Raw genomic sequence first — 22,327 nt, 5'->3', positions numbered from 1 at the left:
CGGTAGTGGACCCATGATTCGGAGCCGAACAGGAGTGTGGGTATGACAACGGCTCTGTATACACTTATCTTTGTGAGGTTTTTCAGTTGGTTGTTCTTCCAGACTCTTTTGTGTAGTCTTCCAAAGGCGCTATTTGCCTTGGCAAGTCTGTTGTCTATCTTGTTGTCGATCCTTGCATCTGATGAAATGGTGCAGCCGAGATAGGTAAACTGGTTGACCGTTTTGAGTTTTGTGTGCCCGACGGAGATGTGGGGGGGCTGGTAGTCATGGTGGGGAGCTGGCTGATGGAGGACCTCAGTTTCTTCAGGCTGACTTCCAGGCCAAACATTGAATTAGATATATTTCTTCAGTATAAGGGAATTAGGGGTTACGGAGAGAAGGCAGGGACAGGGTACTGAACTTTAAGATCAGCCATGATCTCATTGAATGGCGGAGGAGGCTCGAAGGGCCGAATGACCTACTCCTGCTCCTATCTTCTATGTTTCTATCAGGGATTGATGCTGGGACCATTGATGGTTATCATCTACATCAATGATCAGGATGATAATGTGGTAAATTGGATCAGCAAGTTTGCAGATGAAACTAAAATTGGAGTTGTTGTAGACAGTGAGGAAGGGTTTCAGAACTTGCTGAGGAATGTGTAAACGTGAGCTGAAAAATGTCGGATGGAATTTAATGCAGACAAGTGAAGAGTTGTATTTTGGAAGGACAAACCAAGCCAGTACACACAGTGCAAATGATAGGGAACTGAGAAGTGCAGTAGAACAGGCATATCTGGAATACAGAAACATCAATCCCTGAAATAGGCGTTGGCAGGTAGATAGGGTTGTAAAGAGAGCTTTTAGTATATTGGCCTTCATAAATCAAAGTATTGAGCATAGGAGTTGGGATGTTATGGTAAAATTGTATAAAACATTGGTGAGGCCAAATTTGGAGTATTGTTTACAGTTTAGGTCAACTAACTGCAGGAAAGATATCGATAAGATTGAAAGAATGCTGAGAAGATTTACTAGGATGTTGCCTGGACTTCAGGAACTGAGTTACAGGGAAAGGTTACACAGGTTAGGACTTTATTCCCTGGAGATTTGATAAAGGTATGCAATATTATGAGGAGTGTAGAAAGAGTAAATGCAAGTCATCTTTTTCTACTGAGCTTAGGTGAGATACAAATCAGACATGATTTTTCTCCCCTCCTAGGGAGAACTTCATCACAAAGAGTAGTGGGAGTGTGGAATGAGTTGCCAGCTGAAGTGGTTAATTTTCACATTTAAGAAAAATGTGGTCAAGTACATGGATGGGAGGGGTATGGACTAGGTGCAGGTCAGTGGAACTAGGCAGAATAATAGTTTGAAACAGACTAGAAAGGCCGAAGGACCTGTTTCCTGTGCTGTAATGTTCTATGGCAGAAGCTGGTGAGGTGGTAGATGAGGACGAGGAAATAATTCTTTCCTTGTTGGGTATATGTGCTTGTAATGTGGCTGTGGGCTAGGTTGATGGTAGTAGAAGGGAAGCCACAGCTTTTGAAGGACGACATCTCGGATGATCTCCCAAGTAAGATTTCATCCTGGAATCAGAGGAATTGAAAGAAAAGAGTGGAATCCTTACACAGGACAGGGTGGGAAGAGGTGTAGTTGAGGTAGCTGTGGGAATTGGTAGGTTTTTACAAAATGCCGGTTAAGAGTTTGTCTCCTGAGATGAAGAATGAGAGATCAAGAAAAGGGAGAGTGTTGCCAGAGATGGACCAAGTGAATTTGAGGTCAGGATGGAAGCTGGCAACAAAATGGATAAAGTTGACATGTTCATTGTGGGTGCATGAGACAGCACCAACGTTGTCAGCAATGTAGCAGAGAAAGAGTTGAGGAGCCTTGCCAGTGTAGGCTTGTAGCATGGATTGCTCTACATAGTCAACAAAAAGGCAGGCATTGCTGGGTACCCCTTTGACTTGGAGGATGTGGGACAAATCAAATATAACATAGAAAGGTGATAGATACTACATGCATCCATCTTGGCCATTATTCCTTTCAAATAAAAGGTAGTAGGAAATTTCCAGAAGCAAGTAAAATTTTTAATAATTTTTGTGAAAGAGCACGAGTTAAGATATAATACATCAAATGTATCTGATTAAGTGGGACTATTTATCCAAAAAAATTACCACCGACAGAAAGAATTAAAATTTGTTTTCATTTCACTTCTTTCTTTTCAATCCAATATGTTTCAAATTTTGTAAAAATATCATTATATGCTTTGCTTCATCAAATGTCTTTGGAAAACCTAAAATACCAAACCTGTAATCTACCATCTATTTTACAGAAGAAAAATTCAAGCTAAATTTATCAAACATAAATTTATGTTTGCAAAACTGTATTGGAGGATTCATGTTTTCCAAGTGGAAATTAATTTCGTTCTTCATTACTGTCTCTAAAAGTTTCACAAACACTAACATCAGGTTACAGTGTGTGCTAAAGCAGAGCATGAAAGCAAGACACTGACACGAGTCAATACTAACTTTATTGATGGTTAGCCCTGTCTTATATCGGCCCGCTGGGCCTGGTGTTTATGCAACTTCTGGCAGAAATAACATCACTGGCTTGCTGGCCGTGGATAAGCTGTCTTTTCTGCCAGTGCTCGCTGATTCCTGCCATGCGGTTGGCAGCTCATGAAGAAAGCCGATTTAGTCAGTGTGGATCTTTCAGGATCGCCAATTTTGGATGCCATCTTGCGTGTTGGTATGCTGCGGGCTGCCACACAATTCCCCCACCCCCACCCCAGAATCGCGATTTGGACACTGCCCTTGGTTTTGGGTGGCCTGCCTCTATGGGGCAGCGTGGTGCTGGTGGGTCGATCGGCTGGCTGGTGCCCAAATGTACTGGTTTGAGGCGGTCAATAGTAAATGTTTCCTCCTTGCCACCGATGCCCAGCACACATGTAGCCCCATTATGCTTGACCGCCCAATATGGCTACTGTAGTGGCCCCACTGCAGCTTCTCAGGTTCCCGGGGATTGGGCTGGCTGTGCACTGATGGCTGTGTCAGGGCCAGTGTGTCCAAATGTTCTCTCAGTCTCTCGAGGCCTACCGCTGGTGTTTTGTCTGTTTCTCTAGTGGTGGCCAGGAATTCCCCGGGGATGACCAGGGGTGCTCCATACACCATTTCAGCTGCTGAGGCTTTGAAATCTTCCTTGGATGCGGTGCAGATTCCCAGGAGTGCCCACGGCAATTCATCGTCCCAGGTTGGACCTTTGAGTGAGGCCATCAGTGCCGTTTTGAGGTGCCTGTGGAATCTCTCCCCCAACACATTGGCCAGGGGATGGTGTGCCATGGAGTGTTGGGTTCCTTAGAGGTTGGCTAAGGCTAACCAGAGTGAATTGTACACCCCTGTCTGATGTCAGGTGGTCCGGAACTCCGAATCGGGCCACCCATGTGCTTATTATGGTTCTGGTGCAGGCCTCCATTGAGGTTTTGGCCTGCAGGGCTGCTTCCGGCATTCTTGTGAGACAGTCCACCATCATCAACAGGTACTGTGCCCCCTGTGACACTGGCAGGGGTCCCACAATGTCTATATGCACATGGCTGAATTGCCTTCGTGCCGGTTCAAAGGGTTGGGGGTGGGGAGAGAGCACCTTGACATGTGTCTGTACCTTTGATGTCTGCCAGTGTCTGCTTACGGAGGCTGTGCCAGACAAACCTGCTGGCTACTATCTTGACAGTGGTCCTGATGACTGGGAGGTTGTGCACTGCATTGAATACCGGTTGTCTCCATGCTGCCATGATGATGGGGCAAGGCTTGTCGGTCGTATCGTTGCAAAAGAGGATCTTGTCGCTGAGGCCAATGCAGACATCCTCCAGTTTGAGTCCTGTCACTGCCATCTTGTATGTAGGGATATCCAGGTCCATCTGTTGTGCCTGGGCCAGGGCCTGGCAGTCGATTCCTTGGGATAGAGTCTGTATTCCCTGGACAGTTGGTCGGGACAGTATGTTATCCACATGTTGGTCCTCCGGGTGATGTGCTCTATACCTGCGATAAACTCGGATATGTAGGACAGGTGCCTCTGCTGCCTGTCTGACCAAGGGTCTGACACTTTATTCAAGACAAAGTTCAACGACTTGTGATCTGCGAAGATCCAGGAAATATCTAAAATGTCGAACTGCTGCATACAATGCCAGGACCTCGTGCTTGAAAGCACTGTACTTCAGCTCGGGGTGGTGGGGGGGGGGGGGGGGGGCCGGCGGTGCCTGCTGAAGAAGGCCAGGGGTTGCCACACCCCCCCGACCCATTGCTCAGGTACACCCCGTCCACTGTGTTGGATGCGTCCACTATGAGGGCGGTTGGGGTGTCTGTCCTCAGATGCGCTAGGAGCGTTGCGTTGGCCACGGTGTCTTTGGCCTTCTGGAAGGCTTCTGAAGCTTCCTCGTTCCACTCAACCTTTTTCTGCTTCCCCACCATGAGTAAGAATAATGGGTGCATGATGTGAGATGCCACTGGTATGAAGCAGTGGTAGAAATTAATCATACCGGCAAACTCCTGGAGGCCTTTCATTGTGTGTGGCTTGGTGAAACACCTGACATTTTCGGGCAGAGGTATCGCAGGAAGTGGCCCAGGAAGTCTATCGTTTCTCGCCCGACCTGGCATTTGGCCGGGTTGATGGTCAGGCCAAACTCGCTGAGGCAGGTGCATAGCTGCCTTATGTGGAATGTGTGTTCTTGGTGGTTGCAGCTGGCTATCAGAATATCATCCAAGTAAATGAACACAAACTTGAGATCCCAGCTCACCATGCCCATCAGACTCTGGAATGTCTGAGGCACATTTTTAAGCCTGAAAGGCAACCTCAGGAACTCATAAACCGAAGGGTATAATGATGGCTGTTTTAGTAATGTCCTCCGGGTGGACTGGGCTTTGGTGATAGCCCCTGATGAGGTCGTCCTTGGACAATATCTGTGCCCCCTGTAAGTTCGCAGTGAAGTCCTATATGTGGGGCACTGGATACCTGTCTGGTGTGATGATCCCCGCATGGTCTCCATCCTCCTGCTGCCTTTGGTACCGTATGAAGGGGGATGCCCAGGGACCTTTGGACCGCCGCACTATCCCCAACTCTTCCATCTTCTGGAACCCCTCCTTAGTGAGGTTGAGTTTTTCGGGGGGGTGAGGGGTGGTGGCGTGCCCTGGTGTGTACAATGGAGACCCTTAGTGAGGATGTGGTGCCATACCCCACGTTTTGGTTCTGTTGAGGTAAATTGTGGTACCACGATGGAGGGGAATTCCGCCAAGATACTTGTGAACTCATTATTGTCAGTGGTGATGGAATGTAGGCGGGGAGCGGGTAACTTGGCCTCCCCTGGGGTGCACTAATTACCGCCCTTTTAGGTCCACCAGCAAACAATGAGCCCTGAGAAAGTTTGTCCCCAGTAGTGTTTGCTGTACTGCTGCGAGGGTGAGTGTCCACGGGAACTGGCTGTCCCCAAAGCGAAGTGGGATGGTGCAGGTGCCAAAGGTTTGGATGTTGGAATTGTTTGCTGCCCTGAGGGCTGGGCCTAGTTGTCCACTGCAGGTGTTGCAAGCTGAGGGTGGCAGGATGCTGATCTCAGCCCCGGTGTTGACTATGAACCGTCGCCCCCAATACAGAGTCCCACATGTGGAGAAAGCTGTATCGTTGGCCAGCCTCCGCAGCCACTAGTGACAGTCGGCCATATCGTTTCCCTGAAACGCGCAGGGAGGGTGGCATCAATGGGCCTCCAAACCCCATTGTTGGTGGTAGAAATAGTACTGCTCACTGGGGGGCCTGCTGGTCTGTAGCAATCTAGTCGTCCGCGTGCTCGAGGGCTTGCTGGAGTCTCTCTTTGCTCCCCAGAGGATGTCCGCTCGAGCCACTGAAGTCCTCCTCAGTAAGCAGCAGTTGGATATCCTATGGTAGTCGCTCCAGGGAGATCTGCTTGTAGAGCAGGCAAGGCTTGTGGCCATCGGGTTAATGCTAACATGTTATTCATAAGAGCAGAAGGAGCTGTCCCCCAAACTGTCCAGGTGCAGCACTTTGAGAGCCCGAAAGTGCAGGTTAACAGCTCTTTGATAGCCACATATTTGCCCTGCTCCAGGGGCTGCTGGAGGAAGTCTTTGTCCTGGTCGAGCGAGCTCCCCACGTAGTAATACCTCGTGGCATCGGCTGTGATCTGTTGAATCTGGAACTGGGCCACACCAGCAGCCACGAAGTCCAGAACGTCGGCAGTTTCAGTGAAGCTGTGTGGAATGTTCCCTGTTCCTCCCTCATCGGGTCAAACCAGTTGGGATCACCAATGTAGCGTGGCTATGGCAGAGCATGAAAGCAAGACACTGACACAAGGTGTGTACAGTTGACACTAACTTTATTGATGCTCCGCCCTGCCTTATATCGGCCCGCCAGGCCTGGTGATTACACTGCTTCCGGCGGAAATGACGTCACCGACTTGTTGGCCGTGAATAGGCCAGTGTTCCTGCTGGTGATCACTGTTGCCTGCCGTGTGGCTGGAAGCTCGTGAAGAAAGCTGATTTAGTCGGTGTGGCTCTTGCACGATCACTGCGTTTGGATGCCATCTTGCATGTTGGGTCGCCACAAGGTTTACATTTATCCATATGTAATTCCTCAAACTTTTTTGATACATTTTTAACCCTCTGGTGCTTTAAACAATCACCATCCTGAAGTGGGTTTAAAATACAGTTTTCTTGTTATTTCTATTCTTTAAGTGATTTGCAGCATAATCACTGGGATTGGATGTTTTCATCTCTTACCTGATCCAATTTTCCAACCCCTCATCCTTTACTATGATAAAGCATTGGTCTTCACTGAAGCAAATGTTGCCATTGTACTTTTAAGCACCTCAGTCAATCCCTTGCCTCCACCCCATTTCCTTTTATGTCTGTAATAGTCCTGCTTTCATTTTACCTATCCTTGTATTATTTATGTTAATATTTCTTACTAGCTAACGTATCTCAAACTATTTGTAAATATACTTGCAATTTCTACTGAATATGAATATACTTGAATGAACTCTATGGAAGTGGCATCGACCCAATTCCCATCCATCAGGGAACAATCATAGCCTCTATCTACATGCAGCTGTTCTGAATGTGAAGTTGAAATTATAAATGCAGGTATGAATTGTGGAACTTCAATTTTTAAGATGTGTAATTGTTAATTAATGTTTCATACCAAAATCGGCAAGCTTCAGTTCTCCTCTTTCATTAATCAGCAGGTTCTGTGGTTTCAGGTCTCGGTGCAACACCTTCCGTTTGTGACAATAGGCTAAACCCCTTAAAATCTGGAATAAAAATATCTGCAAAACAGAGCAATAAGATCAAATGAACATCACACATCACTTTCCTGCAACAAATGACTAAGAGTAGGTGCTTGTTAAATTTAGCCCTCACCGTCACATTGTGCATGCTCATTATGTTTCCACAGTCATCCATGTACTGTTTCAGGTCCTTGTCCTGCAAGACAGGAAAAACCAACAAGCCAATCAGATTCGTCAGCTAACTGCAGTAATTTTTAATTGTTGACCAGCCCAAATTACACAAGAAAAAACCTTACCAAGTATTCGAAGACTAGTGTCAATGACTTTTCTGTATGAATTATATCATGTAAAGTGACGATGTTTGCGTGCTTCAAGTCCTTCAGCAAAGACACTAGGAACAAATAGACATTAAGAAATGCTTTCTTATTACGAGCAGAATCAAATTCATTACTGTTACATGTACAAAGGTGCAGTGGCAGAGGTTGCTGCACTGTAGATGCAGTGAAATCTAGCGTAACTAATAATGCCACCTCTCAAAATATGACAGCTTTACCTTCCCGTATTGCTGTGCAAGGTGCACCCTCTTCATGTTCCAGCCTAATTTCTTTCAGTGCCACAAGGTTATCAGTCAGCTTACTTCTTCCTTTAAATACCGTTGCATAGGTACCCTGTATTAAGGAACAGTAAGAAGAAACGTGTCCATTCCCAGTAATCAATAGCTTCAAAAATACACAATTTAGATATATTTTGGGTTCAGTCATCACAACAAAATATCAGCTAAAGGTACTGACTTAGCATTTCTTTTTATTTTCCTGTCACTCAGTTTTGCTTCTGTCCCCCTTTCCTTCATTTGAGTGTGCCCCCCCCCCCCCACCACAATTGATAATTTCACACATAAAGTGACCCAGGAAGAGAATCGGATTTAACCTTTCACGTCAACAAACTTTCCTCAGAATTGAAAACGAAAGGAACAAGTTTGTTTGAAGTTCTACACTGGAAATAAAATGCTTGATATAGGGTGCAGATTAAGGCCAAGGTAAAATTAGTTTAAAAACCCACAATGAGGGCCAGAGAAAAAAATAAAAGGAAAAAGCTACAACCATATCTGTGGATGTGAGGACGATTAGCATAGTGATTAGTTCCACGCTATGATAGCAGCAGTGCAATATTCAAGTGTGGAGAATCTTAAGGGATGCTGCGTGATCTGCTGATAGAGTTCTGTGAGACCCTTTCTCACTGCTCGCCCTGTTATCCCTGCTGCTCTCAAGCCACTCAACAGCTCCACTGAGATCCCTATCCTGAAGAAGTTTATCTCTTGTATTCAAAGGGAGCTCTGTGAGAGTCTCTCCCTCTATTATCCTTCTGCTCTCAAGCTCTATGACCATGTGATTAACTCCATACAGTGACAGTGAACCGGGTTTAAATCTAGCAGTGTCTTGTCAGGAGTGTCTGTTCTCCTGATGACCTCTGTGTGTTTCCTTCAGATGCTCCTATTTTCTCCCACCCTTCAAAATGTAATTGGGTAGCATGGGTTTCATAGGCTTGAAGGCCTCCTGTTGTGTTGTTTCTTTAAAATTACAAGGAAAAAGATACTGAAGTGAAGTTGCTAAACTCAAAATTAATTCTCAAGGCCAAAGAGCAAGCCAGCTCTTGCTCAAGCTTACCTTAGCACCACTGGCTCAATGTTGGTTGGGAGTCGAAAAGTGAGGGGGTCAGAGCTCTCTCTGTACACAACCCTCCCAATATTCATATGTATGTAACCATATAACCATTTACAGCACAGAAATGGGCCAGTTTGGCCCTTCTAGTCCATGCTGAACAATTTCTCCCACCTAGTCCCACTGACCCACATTTGGCCCATAACCCTCCATACCTCTCCCGTCCATATACCTATCCAACTTCCCTTAAATATTAACATTGATCTCACTTCTACACTTTGGCCAGAAGTTCATTCCACACCCCCACCACCCTCTGCGTGAAGAAATCCCCCCTCATGTTTCCCCTAAACTTTTCCCCTTTTACTCTCAAACCATGCTATCTTGTTTGAATCACCCCCCCCACCCCCATGGAAAAAGCATGTCCACATTGACTCCATCTCTCCCTCTTAAAATTTTGAATACCTCTATTAAATCACCCCTCAATCGTCTACGCTCCAGGGAGTAAAGGCCTGCTCAGCCTTTCCCTGAAACCCCGGCAACATTCTCGTAAACTTCCTCTGCACTCTCTCTATTCTGTTTAAATCCTTCCTATAATTCGGTGACCAAAACTGCACACAATATTCCAAATTTGGCCTCATCCATGCTTATACAACTTAAACATAACATCCCAACTCCTGTATTCTATACTCTGATTTATGAAAGCCAACATTTCAAATGCCTTCTTCACCACCCTATCTACATGTGATCCAACTTTCAGGGAATTATGTACCATGACTCCTAAATCCCTTTGTTCCACTGCACTCTCAACTGTTTTCCATTTAACATCCATGTCCTATTTTGATTATTCCTTCCCAAATGTAGCACCTCACATTTATCAGTATAAAACTCCATCTGCCATCTTTCAGCCCACTCTTCTAACTGTCCTATATCATGCTGTAAGCTTTGATAATCCTCCTCACTGTACACACACTGCCAACCTTTGTATCATCTTCAAATTTACTAATCCAGTTTGCCACTCTATCATCTAGATTGTTAATATATATGTGGCAAACAGCAGTGGATCCAGTACTGATCTATGAGGCACTCCACTCGTCACCGGCCTCCAAGTCGACAAGCAATTTTCCACCACTACTCTCTGGCATCTCCCATCCAACCATTGTTGAAACCATTTCATTATTTCATCATTAATACCTAATGCTTCCACCTTCCTTACTAACCTCTCATGGGGAACCTTGTCAAAGGCCTTACTAAAGTCCAAATAGACAACATCCACTGCCTTCCCCTCATCAACCTTTTTAGTAACCTCCTTGAAAAACTCTATAAGATTTGTTAAATATGATCTACCACGTACAAAACCATGCTGACTAGTCCAAATCAATCCCTGTCCTTCCAAATAGTTGTAGATACCACCTTTAAGAACACTTTCCATTAATTTACCCACCACCGACATCAGACTTACAGGCCTATAATTACCAGGTTTACTTTTGGATCCGTTTTTGAACAGCGGTACAAGATGAGCCAGCCTCCGGCACTTCTCCGTGGCCAGTGACATTTTAAATATTTCCGTCAACACCCCCACTATTTGTTAACTCACCTTCCTCGGAGTCCTAGGGAATATTTTGTCAGGACCCGGAGATTTTTCCACCTTGATCTTTTTTTAATAAATCTAACACTACCTCCTCATTAATCCTTATATTATCCATGAGCTCCCTACCATATTTCTTCACTTCTTCTGGCTCAATATTCTTTTCCTTGAATACCGAAGAAAAAAAATTGTTTAAAATTTCTCCCATCTCCTCTGACTTCTCATGGAGCTACCCTCAAGGGGCCCAATTTTATCCCTCACTATTCTTTTACTTTTAATGTACCTGTAGAATCTCTTTGGATTTATTTTTACTTTGCCTGCCAAAGCAGCTTCATATCTCCTTAAACCTTCTAATTTCTTTCTTGATTTTTTTAAAACTCTCCTTATATTCCTCAAGCAATTGACCTATTCCCTGCTGTTTATTCCTCTGAACCAAGTTCCCAATATTTTTTCAAAACCAAGGCTCCCTACAGTTTCTAACCTTTCCTTTAATCCTCACAGCGACAGACCGACTCTGCACTCTCAGAATTGCTCCTTTGAATGTCCTCCATTTATCCACTATTCTTCCCTGAAAATATCATACCAATCCACACCCTCCAAATCTTTTCTCATCCCCTTGAAATTTGCTTCTTCCAATCCAGAATCTCAACCTTTGGCCCATTTCTATTCTTTTCCATCACTAGCCTAAAGCTAATAGTATTGTGATCACTAGACCCAAAGTGTTCCCCAACGCAAGCCTGTCACCTGACCTATCTCGTTCCCTATACTGCCCCCCTCTCGAGTTGGTTCTTCTATGAACTGATTAAGAAAACTTTCCTGAACACACTTAAACTCTATCCCATCCAGCCCTCTTACTGTATGGGTGCCCTAGTTAATGTATGGAAAGTTGAAATCTCCCATAACTACCACCTTGTGTTTATTACACATATATGCAATCTCCTTACAATGTTCCGAATGCGCTTAATTTACATTTATAAACTCAAGAAAATCATTACATTCTTGAATGGAAAAGCTGTTGGACAACAAATCCTTCCATCGAGTGCAGCGAAAATTGAAAGCACTGACACATTTTAAAATCACTAGGTGCTTGTTTATATCTTTGAATAAACAATGTCCATTAGAAATGTGCAAAAAAGGAAGCCTCTTGACACAAGTGATCTGGAAACATTTCAAAGAGTTCTTTAACATACATTCAAATAGATATATTTACTCAAAAAATTCTGACAAGTATGCAGGTAGCAAATCACTGGACACAGAGTACAAAGGACACACTAAATGGGAAGAAGTGCTAAATTAGAAGGCGGCAAATTTTGTGGAAATGAGAAAGGATTTAGGAAGAGTGGAGTGGAATAGGTTGTTTTCTGGAAAGGGTGTGTTAAGTGGAAGACCTTCAAAGGTGAAACTTTGAGAGTGCAGAGTTTGCATGTTCCTGTTAGGATTAAAGACAAAGTTAACAGGTGTAAGTAACCATGGTTTTCAAGGGATATTGGAGATCTGGTTAAGAAGAAGAGGGAGGTGTATAGCAGGTATAGGCAACAAGGAGCTAATGAAGTACTTGAAGAGTACTCCAAAAGGAAATCAGTGAATAAAGGTAGATAAATCCCATGGGCCTGATATGATACTCCCTTGGACCTTGAGGGAGACTAGTGTAGAAATTGCAGTGGCTCTGGCTGATATATTCAAAATGTCCTTAGTGACATGCGAGATGCCAGGGGATTGGAGGGTACATCATGTTGTCCCATTGTTTAAAAAAGACTCCAAGCTTTATCAGTAATTGTTAGGGTCAAATTAGAACCATGCCCCTTAATTGGTTTATTTGTTTTTTCTCAAGAAGAAGAAATACTATTGATTTTTATCTCAGAAGGGAATTTTAGCACTTACCCCATTAATAGCTAGACAGACAATTTTGATGAATTGAAAAGCAACACTCCTCCTACTCGTATTTAATGGTTACAGGAGGTATGTCCTTCATAAGTTTAGAAAAGATTAGATGTAATGTTAAAGATGTAAAGGTGAACTTTTATAAGACATGGGCCCATTTATGGATTATACCATAATTTAACGAATTAAGGTGTTTGGATGCTCCTGAACAGTGTTGTTTGCTTTTCCAACGTCATTTTTCATATCCTATGTATATTAGATATACAACTTAGCCTTGTTTAGAGGGAGGGGTTTGATTAATAGAGGGGGATGTTTCTTTTTTCCTCTTTTGTTTTCTTTTTAAATATTTTTATATGACTGGTTTGATTGGGAAGGTTGCACACAATTTATACTACGTATGATCAAGATTTTATTTGAAAAGTTTTTTCTTATATTCCAGCCTATGCATTGGATTTATATGTGTGGGTAGAGTGTGCACTACATGAAGTGTTGAGTAAGAATGACACACACACAGTTGAGGTCGAAGACTGATTTATTATTTTTCTAGCTTTGCTTAGATTCATTCCCGGTCTCCGACAACAGGAATGATGTCATTGCAGTGCCAGCTTCCGACTTGCCGGCATTACCGCTATTGCCTGCTGTTTCCCACCATGCAGGAGGTCACGCAGGACAATGGGCATTGGTCCCTGCGAGGACCTCATGATTGCCACGCTCCCTGACATTTTGTGAGCTGAGTCATGACTCGATTCACACCTGCTACATGAACTCCCCCAACCCCCCGCAGAACTGGTGATCAAAATATCTGCTGCCACTTTGGGTGGCCTGCCTCTGCATTACAGGGGCTGAGTCTCAACTGGCTGGCTAATGTCTACATGGGCCAGTTTCAGGCAGTTGAGGGTGAAGGTTTCCTCTTTGCTGGCAATATCCAATACACATGTCGACCCATTATGCCTGATGACCCTGTACGGCCCCTCATATGGCCATTGGAGGGGTGCCTGGTGTGCTCCTCTTCACACACAAACAGATGCGCAAGTCTTTGGGGATGAACGATTTGGGCTGAGTGTGCGGTAGGGGCTGCGGAGGGACTAGGGTATCTAGTCTTTCCCTCAGCTGTTTTAGTGCCACTGTGGGGGTTTCCAGATCCTTGGAAGTGGCCAAGAACTCCCCCTTTGTTTATCAAGGGTGTGCCATAGACCATTTCTGCTGTGGAGGCATTAAAGTTCTTTTCAGTGCGATGCGTATCCCCTGAAGGACCCAAGGGAGTTCATCTGCCCAGTTGGACTCCTTGAGCCGGGCCATCAGGTGGGAGAATTAATGGACGATATTAAATTTTAAATTAGACATTCAGCACTGTAACAGGCCAATTCGACCGCACGAGTCCAGGCCATCCAAATTATACCCCATTAATCTGAACCCCGGTACACTGATTCATTGAATATGGAGATTGGTGGAGTGGAAGATAAGAAGAAGGGTTAGGAGAATGATGTGAGAAATCAAGGAAATGCAATAGAAAGCTACTTGAACACTGGTAGTGGGGAAGTGATGGTTATGAAGAAGGGGAATCATCCTACAGATATCAGCATGGAAATCTTATAACCAGAACCGATACAAAACAGAAAAACTGGGAGAATGGAATGGAGGTCTTACCTGGAAGCAGGGTGAGAATAGTTCTTGAGATAGTTGCTGGGAGAGGAGGGATATCGGTTGGTTGCTAACTGATAATTGGTTGCTAACTTATTTAGTTAGATGGAGATGTTACGAAAATTCAAGTATGGATCATGTGTATTGGACACTTGCAGAAATGGTAATAGAAGTTTAGAACTATGAACAATTACTAGAAGGGAGTCAATTTGTTTACATTCATGATCTGTTTACAGTTCTTTATTTGCTCATGTTACACTGTGTATAGTTTATTTTTTGCACTGCTAATTTAGTGATAATTCTGCCATGCCCACAGAAAAAAAGAATCTTTGTGTTGTATGTAATGTCGTATGTTCTCTGACAATAAATTTGAAATCTGAATCCGAGCTGCAGTTGTCAGTGTGATGGAGAAAGAACTTAGGAAGCTGACTTGAATGAAAAATGTGTTTCATTTCACTATTTTCCTTGAAGAGATAGACAAAGCTTGCCATGCCTTATTGGTTGCTGGGATCAAAATTGTATCCGATCTTCAGGTTAGCTGATTTTTTTTTAGACAAATTTATGTTTCTCCACCTGCCTGAATTTCCATAGTTAGTCATGGTTAAGCCACTGGTTGCATTTGATGAATAGTTGCAGTTTATCTATGCATTTCTAAATGTTTGCCATTGCCATCCACCATCAAGCCCATGTTACCAAATCGATCTGAACCCAAATATCACTGGATTCTCTTAATATCTGTTAATCAGTCTTGAACAAAATTAACAGCTAATCCTCCATACTCTTCTGAGGTAGAGAATTCTAAAGATTCATCATCATTTGGTTGAAGGAATTTCTTTGCATCACAGCCCTGAATGGCTGACCTCTTATTTTGAGACTGTGACTCATGGATCTTGGAACTCCAGCCAAGGTAATGATCTTCCCAATTCTATGTCTCAGCCCTGCGAGGAATTTTGTAATTATCAATGAGGTTACCTCATATCTTCCAAACTCCCAAATGTACAGACCCTACATGCTTAACCTCTCCTAATAGTACAATCACCCCCATCTTGCAAATCAATATGGTGAACTTGTTACACTCCCTGTATCTCAAGTAAATACTTCATTAAGTAGGAAGATTGGGGCCCTATATATATTGGCAGATATTTTAACTCTTGGACTTAATCTTTTGGAATAAAGGTCAACATATGGGTTTTCTTCATAACTGCCATTTGCACCTGCAAGTTAACTATGTACAAGCACATCAAATTCTAATTCTCTATTTTTTCTACCAAACTGGTGACCTTAAATTTCCTCCTCATATTCCATCTGTCATCTCTTTGCTCCTTTGCTTAGCATGTCTTATCCCCACAAACTATCTCAGCATCATCTTCATAACTTGCACATGGTCCTCTTAAGCAAAACCACTGGTATGGATTTAAACTGCTGAGGCTCAATCATTGATCCTTGTTGGACTTAACGCGTTGCTGCTTCCTGAACCATAAGGTGGTCCATTTTGGATTTATTCACAATCAATCAATCCAAATATGTTGCTCCAATGTTGTTAAATTAATTTGTGTGGTATTTTAGAAGGATATTTTGAAGATCCAAATGTACCACATCCACTAGCTCCTTTCCAATAAGTTGTTACCTGCTTATTCTTATTTCTCCTTCTCCACTGGTCAAGCTGACTTCTCAAACATAATTTCACTTACATAAATCCATGCTGAGTCTCCACAAACCTGTCGTTATGTTCAAGCATGCTGTTGCCACTTCCTCACTGATCTTTTCAGACAAATTGGTTTTTGGTTCCCTATTTCACTCACCCTCCATACTTAATTATAGGGTTTACATTTGGTGCTTTCCAAACTGTGGAAACTTTTCAAGAACCTCTATCACAATCATCCACTTTCACTACTGACACTTCTCACTAAACCTTGTCGTGCTGGCCATCAAGACCTGGGGATTAATTTCCCACAAATGGCAGAACTAGTTTCCTCTCACCTTCTCCACATTCGGAAAATATTCTTCCTCTTCAGGCTAAATGCTTGCAATGCCATTCATTTCAATAGTATGGTAGTGCAGTTACAAGATGGATTGATTTATCTATTTTTCAACTTATGAAAATAAATGGATGATTGTAAAACTGGAGCCCGTTCATTACCCAAGGATGGCCTATTCTTTCTTCATGTTAACCATCACATTAAATTATGTAACTATTTACTCTCAGTCACTTATGTCTTTCCTTAGTTTTAGTCTATCCATTTTATTTATACATAAGCTTGTTTCCTTTCTCTTCTTAATTTCCCTTACTCTATTTATTATTTATTATTGTTCCTAAATTTACGATTTGTTATTGATTCAACAACCAATGCAAGTGATTGCATTACACCCAGTGCAGCCAGTCGCCAGTACAGATAATCGAGTATCAGTACTGGCGACTGGCTGCAGTGGGTGTAATACAATCATTTTCTCCTGTCTTGACAGGAAGTGGCAAATTGAGAACTGATTCCTGTATTTCCCTTTGAGATGATTATGAAAGATCCTACAGACAACTTTGAAGGGCAGTGAAACTTTCCCCAGAGTCCTGGGCAAAATGTTTCACGGGAAACCGAGAGGAGATGGAGGCATTCAGCAGGTCAGGACAGCATCTGTGGAGAGAAATGTTCTGGGTGGGGACCTTCTTATGTGATTGCATTTGCTGCATGACAACAGTGGTGGTTTCAGTTGAAAGCAGTTAATTGGCTGTCAAGTGCCTTGGAATAACCCATTGTCCTAAGCAGAACTAATTTCCCTTTGTGGTACACTTTGCACTTTTTGAAGACACTCTGTAGCATTCTTCAATGATGATGTGATCAAATCTACTAAACAATGCTGAATGTTTATTTTATTGATAGCAAGTTAATTAGCTTAGCAGAGACTATAAAACAGTCCCCGTCCATCACTACCCTTCTTCTCACCCTAAATAACTGACTTACCCACTTACTTCTGATCAAAGGTGTAGCCATGGTACCCACATAGGCCCAGCTATGCCTGCCTTTTATTTGGTGATGCGCCAGTCCATGCTACAAGCCGACAGACAAGGCTCCTCAACTTTCTCCACTACATCGATGATTACTTTAGCGCTGCCTCATGCACCCATTATAGCCAGAACTGATACAAGACTGAGAAAATGGGAGAAAGGAATGGCTCATCGACTTTATTCATTTTGCTGCCAACATCCATGCTAACCTCAAATTCACAGTTCATCTCTTTCAACACTTGCCCTTTTCTCAATCTCTCAGACTCCATCTCAGGAGACAAACTCGCAAATGGCATCTTCTACAAACCCACCAGCTCCCATATCTCCCTCAACTATACCTCTTCACCTGGCAGGGGAGAACCGGTAATCAGGATGGCCGATCTCCCAGGACAAAGCTATCCCATTGCACTTTAGGTAGCTTGACACCTGCGATGTCCCCAAATGCAGGATACTCGACTGCAAAATTTGTGGTAGTGGGGGAACTGATGTTCAAATTTTAAAAAAATTAAAAAAGGAAGTACAAAAACTATACCTCTTCAAACTCCGTCCCCTGTAAGGATTCCATTCTCTCAATTCTTCCGCCTCCATCACATTTGCATGCAGGACAAGGACACCCTTGCCAGATCATTAAAGATATCCTCCTTCCTCTTAAAAAAGAGCTTCCCCTCTACCACCATCAACTCACCCTTCCCCGCATATTCTCCATTTCTTGTACTTCTACCCTGGTTCCTCTGTCCTCACATGCAACAAGCACCAGATTCCCCTAGTTTTCACTTACCACCCCACCACATCCAACATCCTACCACCAACCATATCTTCCCTTCTCCTCCACCTTCCCCAAGGAATGCTTCCTCCGTGACTCTCTTGTCCATTCCTTGCTTCCCAACAATCAACCCTTTGGTACCTACCACTGTGACCACAGGAGGTACTCTACTTGCACCCACACTTCCCCCCTCACCACCATTTGGGGCCTCAAACAGTCCTTCCAGGTGAAGCAACATGTTGATGTGAATCTGCAGGGATCTCGTTGTGGTCTCTTCTACATCGGAGAGACTGGATGGAGACTGGGAAATGGCTTTGTTGAGCACCTTGGCTCTGTCCGCTGCAATAGCATGGATCTGCCATTGGCAACCCATTTTAATTCCCTGCCCCTTTCCCTTGTCGACATGACCATGGTCTCATGCACTGCCTGACTGAAGCTGCAAACTGGAGGAAAAACATGGGCAGCACAGTTGGCGAAGCAGTAAGCGCAGTGCCTTTATGGCGCCAGCGATCGGGACTGTACCTGGGTTCAAATTCCATGCTGTTTGTATGGAGTTTGTACGTTCTCTCTGTGTCTGCGTAGGTTTTCTCCGGGGACTCCGGTTTCCTCCCACCCTTTAAAACATTCCGAGCCCATAATGGCCACCGTTGAAGGCTCCTGCTGCCCCAACGGTCCCCACTGCCCCGCCAGCCCCTGGTGACAGCTCCCGACGAACCCCGCTGCAAGCTCCTGCTGCCCCGAGGGCTCTCGCTGCCCTGCTGCCCCTGACGGAGGGAGAGGGATAAGTGGGGAGATGGGTAGTGGGCTGATGGCATCATGAGCCCCTAACAGCCGCTTAGCGTGGCTGCACATTCAGATCAATCAGCAGAGTTCTGTGCAGCTCGGAGGCAGCCTCCACACATTCAGAGAGAAACGCAGTTATGCATTTTGGCGGAGGTTCTCCGCTTTTACATTTGGACATTTGCCCTATCTGAAAGTGCCATCTGTTTCCTTTAGCTCTCTGTCTCCCCTCTGTCTTCTTTCCCAGTGCCAAAAACAACCCCCTCCCCCAATCAATCCTCACCTTTCCTCTCTCCTCTTATCAAATCCAATTAACACCTTTTTGTCTGTTGGTCTGTACTCCTCTCCTCCCATTCTTCTAATCTTTTCATATTGGCCCCTGCCTGCTTTTTGCTCATACCTCAAGCCTGAAATATCAATAATATAGCTTTATTTCCCATGGATGCTGTGAGACCTACTGAGTTTCTCCAGCATTTCTGTGTTTTTACTACAATCAGAGCATCTGCAGACTTTTGTGTTTTAACGTTCTTCCATACTCTTCCAGATTTTAAAGTTTAATTGCCCAGTGCATACTTCAGAAGTAGAGGCCAGATTTCCTACACTGTGCAGAAAATGCTGGCATCCTCACTATAGTTCATGTGAAAAATTTCAGGTCTTACTTATGGTCACAAACCTTTCCTAAACTTCAAACTCTGCAATGTAAAACAATTGCATTTTAAAGATTGTTTTAACAATACAATTGTTTTACATTGCAACATTTAAAGTTTGGGATGTTTTCTCATTTTTTCAGATCTGGTAAATGTTCACTGCCCTGAAACATTAACTTCATAGATTCAACACGGTCTGCTATTTCCTGTCGTCTTCTTATTTGCAGCTGCTGTTAATTCAGTTCCTCACTGAATTGTTAGAATCAATAAATGCTTCAAACATGTCTCAAAATTCAAACATAATTAAAAACAAATGGATAACATTCGGCTCAGTAATATTAATTTATAAGGTAACAATTCACAACATTCACCCTGCTAATTTCAGGGAGCTTGGTGCAGGCCATCAGATTAACAAATGAGTTGGGTTTTTTCACAGACATCTTACGAGTTGACCTTGTCTGTCAGTTGGAAAATACACAAAATAAAATCACTCAATGTGAAAACCATACATCTGCAGTATGGAAACAATTTACTGATTAAGCTATTGTATAGGACAATCTGAAACTTAAAAAGTTCACTTTAAAATTACAGTCGTTCGATGCAGCGGGTCTAAAATTCTTACCCTGGTTTACTTTAAAATAGCCAAATAAAATTTAACCTTTAAATGATAATTTGTTATTAAAATACTGTGATTTGCTTTTAACAGCATCCACTTGTCAGCAGTAAGTGCCAAATTTGAGAGGGGGTTATCTTGTACAAAGGGTATTGCTCAAAACCAAAATTTTTGGTGGAAATTCTAGGGTCTTCCTGAACTCAAGTCATCCTATACAATGGCATAAACAGCACATCAAAACACCTATGAATGTTTTAAAAAAACTATGACTAAAAGTGGAGAAAGTGAGGAAATTAGTTCTGTTGTTTGTCAGAATGAAAGGATGTCGATCCGTCTGACTTTGGAATGGAATATTATGTACAAGGAAGGAATAAATAATGAACTGCTCATACTACTAATACAATCCCTCAAAGAATCTACTATTATTTAATAATATTACAAGTTCTGCATATAAATATGTGTTCTCTATCTCGGTATGTGTTTTGCAGAATGCCATTTTGTCCAGTTGCACTTTACAATTGTACGATAAAAATAAACTTGAACATGTGGCAACTCTGGGCTGATCTCTACCTAAATGGTGACTATTTTCCAGTGTTTTAGACACAATTCAAAAATTGACATGAATGTGTTCCTGGAATATATGCTTTTAAAATGTGAACATGGACATAGATGTGGTGCCAAGAGAGCATAAAGAATCATAACGGTGTGTGTAAAATCCCATTCAAAGTAGATACGATATTTAATTAAATGCTAGACTAAATTACCACCGGAATCATGCACTGCATCCTGCCAATGGTTCCTATAATGGGAATTTAAACCCTTTACATTGCAGCAAGGTTGTAAAATTCTCTAGCAGACAAAGAATTGCTGGACGAACTGCAGGTCAGACAGAATCTAAGGGTAGAAATGATCGGTCAACATTTTGGGTCTATACCCATTATTGATAAAATAGGTAAAAGGCGAAAAGAAGCTGGGAGAGAGGCCCAGAGATGATAGAATGTAGGACAGAAGGTGTGGGAGGTGGATCTTATTCTGAGGTTACAAGACAGGACAGGTGATGGAAGTATATGCAGGGGAATATTTTGGGTCTAGTAATTATAATGCTATTCTTTGGCTTGGCTTCGCGGATGAAGATTTATGGAGGGGGTAAAAAGTCCACGTCAGCTGCAGGCTCTTTTGTGGCTGACAAGTCCGATGCGGGACAGGCAGACACGGTTGCAGCGGTTGCAGGGGAAAATTGGTTGGTTGGGGTTGGGTGTTGGGTTTTTCCTCCTTTGCCTTTTGTCAGTGAGGTGGGCTCTGCGGTCTTCTTCAAAGGAGGTTGCTGCCCGCCAAACTGTGAGGCGCCAAGATGCACGGTTTGAGGCGTTATCAGCCCACTGGCTATTAGTTTCAAGATAATTATGGATAAGGGTAGGTCTGGGCCTTGAATTGAGATTCTAAATTACAGAAAGGCCAATTTTGAGGAAATGAAAAGGGATCTAGAAAGAGTGGATTGGGCTGGGTTGCTCTGTGGCAAGGATAAGCTTGGTTAGTGGAGGAACTTTGAAGGTGAAATTTTGAGAGTACAGAGTTTGTATGTTCCAGTAAGTTAACAGGCATATAGAACCTTGGTTTTCGATGAATATTGGGAATTTGGTAAGGAGAAGGGAGAGTTAGAACAGATATAAGCAACAAGGAGAAAATTATGTATGTCAGGAGCATAGAAAATGCAGGAAAAACTTAAGATGGAAATTAGGAGGGCTAAAAGAAGACATGAGGTTTCTTTGGCAGACAAGGTGATGGAAAATCCTAAGGTTTTACAAGGTTGATTAAGAAAAAATGATAGTAGGGGACCAAATTAGTCCTCTTGAAGATCAGAGCTATAGTGCCAGAAGATATAGGAGGGATCTTAAATGGGTCTTTTGCTTCTGTATTTACTCAGGAAACTGGCAAAGAGTTGAGGAAAGTGAGGCAAACAAGCAGTGAGGTCATGGAACCTATACAGTCTCAAAATGAATAAGGGTGGATAAATCCCCAGGACCTAACAAGGTATACCTTCAGATCTTTAGGGAGGCTAGTGTAGAAATTACAGGTGCTCTGGCAGATATATTTAAAATGTCCTTCACCACAGGTGAAGTGAGGTGCCAGAGAATTGGAGGGTAGCTCATATTTTTCCATTATTTTAAGAAAGACTCCATAAATAACTCAGGTAATTATATAATTATAGTGTAAGGTGATAAAGAATGAATGCTCTGGGTTGATGGAGGGATCATCCCAGAATGCTTTTGCCCTTGGTGGTGGTGAACATCTTTAGTAGTTTAGCACAAAGGAAAAGTACTAAAAACTCAGGAATTCAGAAAATGAGTTATTTGCTCCAGGATTCTCAATCCCTGTTCTTGCAAACACATTATTTTTATGGTTAGTTTTTGAAGTTTTTGATCAGAGATTAATCTTCAGGAAGTTGGCTGTGGGGAACTCTGATATAGTAATGTTATTGAATGGCAGAGTATATTGCTTGA

The 22,327-nt window shown here is 43.1% G+C and overlaps 1 protein-coding gene and 1 non-coding gene across 5 annotated transcripts in view; one reads left to right on the top strand and one right to left on the bottom strand.

Annotated features, from left to right (window-relative positions):
• cdk17 (cyclin dependent kinase 17) overlaps nt 1–22,327 on the bottom strand; it is a 211,236-nt gene that overhangs the window by 66,717 nt on the left and 122,192 nt on the right. For all 4 annotated transcript variants that reach the window (XM_069908733.1, XM_069908736.1, XM_069908735.1 and 1 more), the window contains 4 exons: nt 7,814–7,928; nt 7,557–7,651; nt 7,394–7,456; nt 7,176–7,299 (listed from right to left, as the gene is read on the bottom strand). In XM_069908733.1, the coding sequence (XP_069764834.1) occupies nt 7,176–7,299; nt 7,394–7,456; nt 7,557–7,651; nt 7,814–7,928 (397 nt within the window). The remainder of the gene's footprint in view (nt 1–7,175; nt 7,300–7,393; nt 7,457–7,556; nt 7,652–7,813; nt 7,929–22,327) is intronic.
• On the top strand, nt 17,362–17,523 carry LOC138749074 (U1 spliceosomal RNA). The gene has a single exon (XR_011348394.1). It is a non-coding gene; the product is annotated as a U1 spliceosomal RNA (small nuclear RNA).

Source organism: Narcine bancroftii, chromosome 13 (assembly GCF_036971445.1).
Source record: "Narcine bancroftii isolate sNarBan1 chromosome 13, sNarBan1.hap1, whole genome shotgun sequence".
NCBI lineage: Eukaryota > Metazoa > Chordata > Chondrichthyes > Torpediniformes > Narcinidae > Narcine > Narcine bancroftii.
This window is presented reverse-complemented; position numbering and strand designations above follow the sequence as displayed.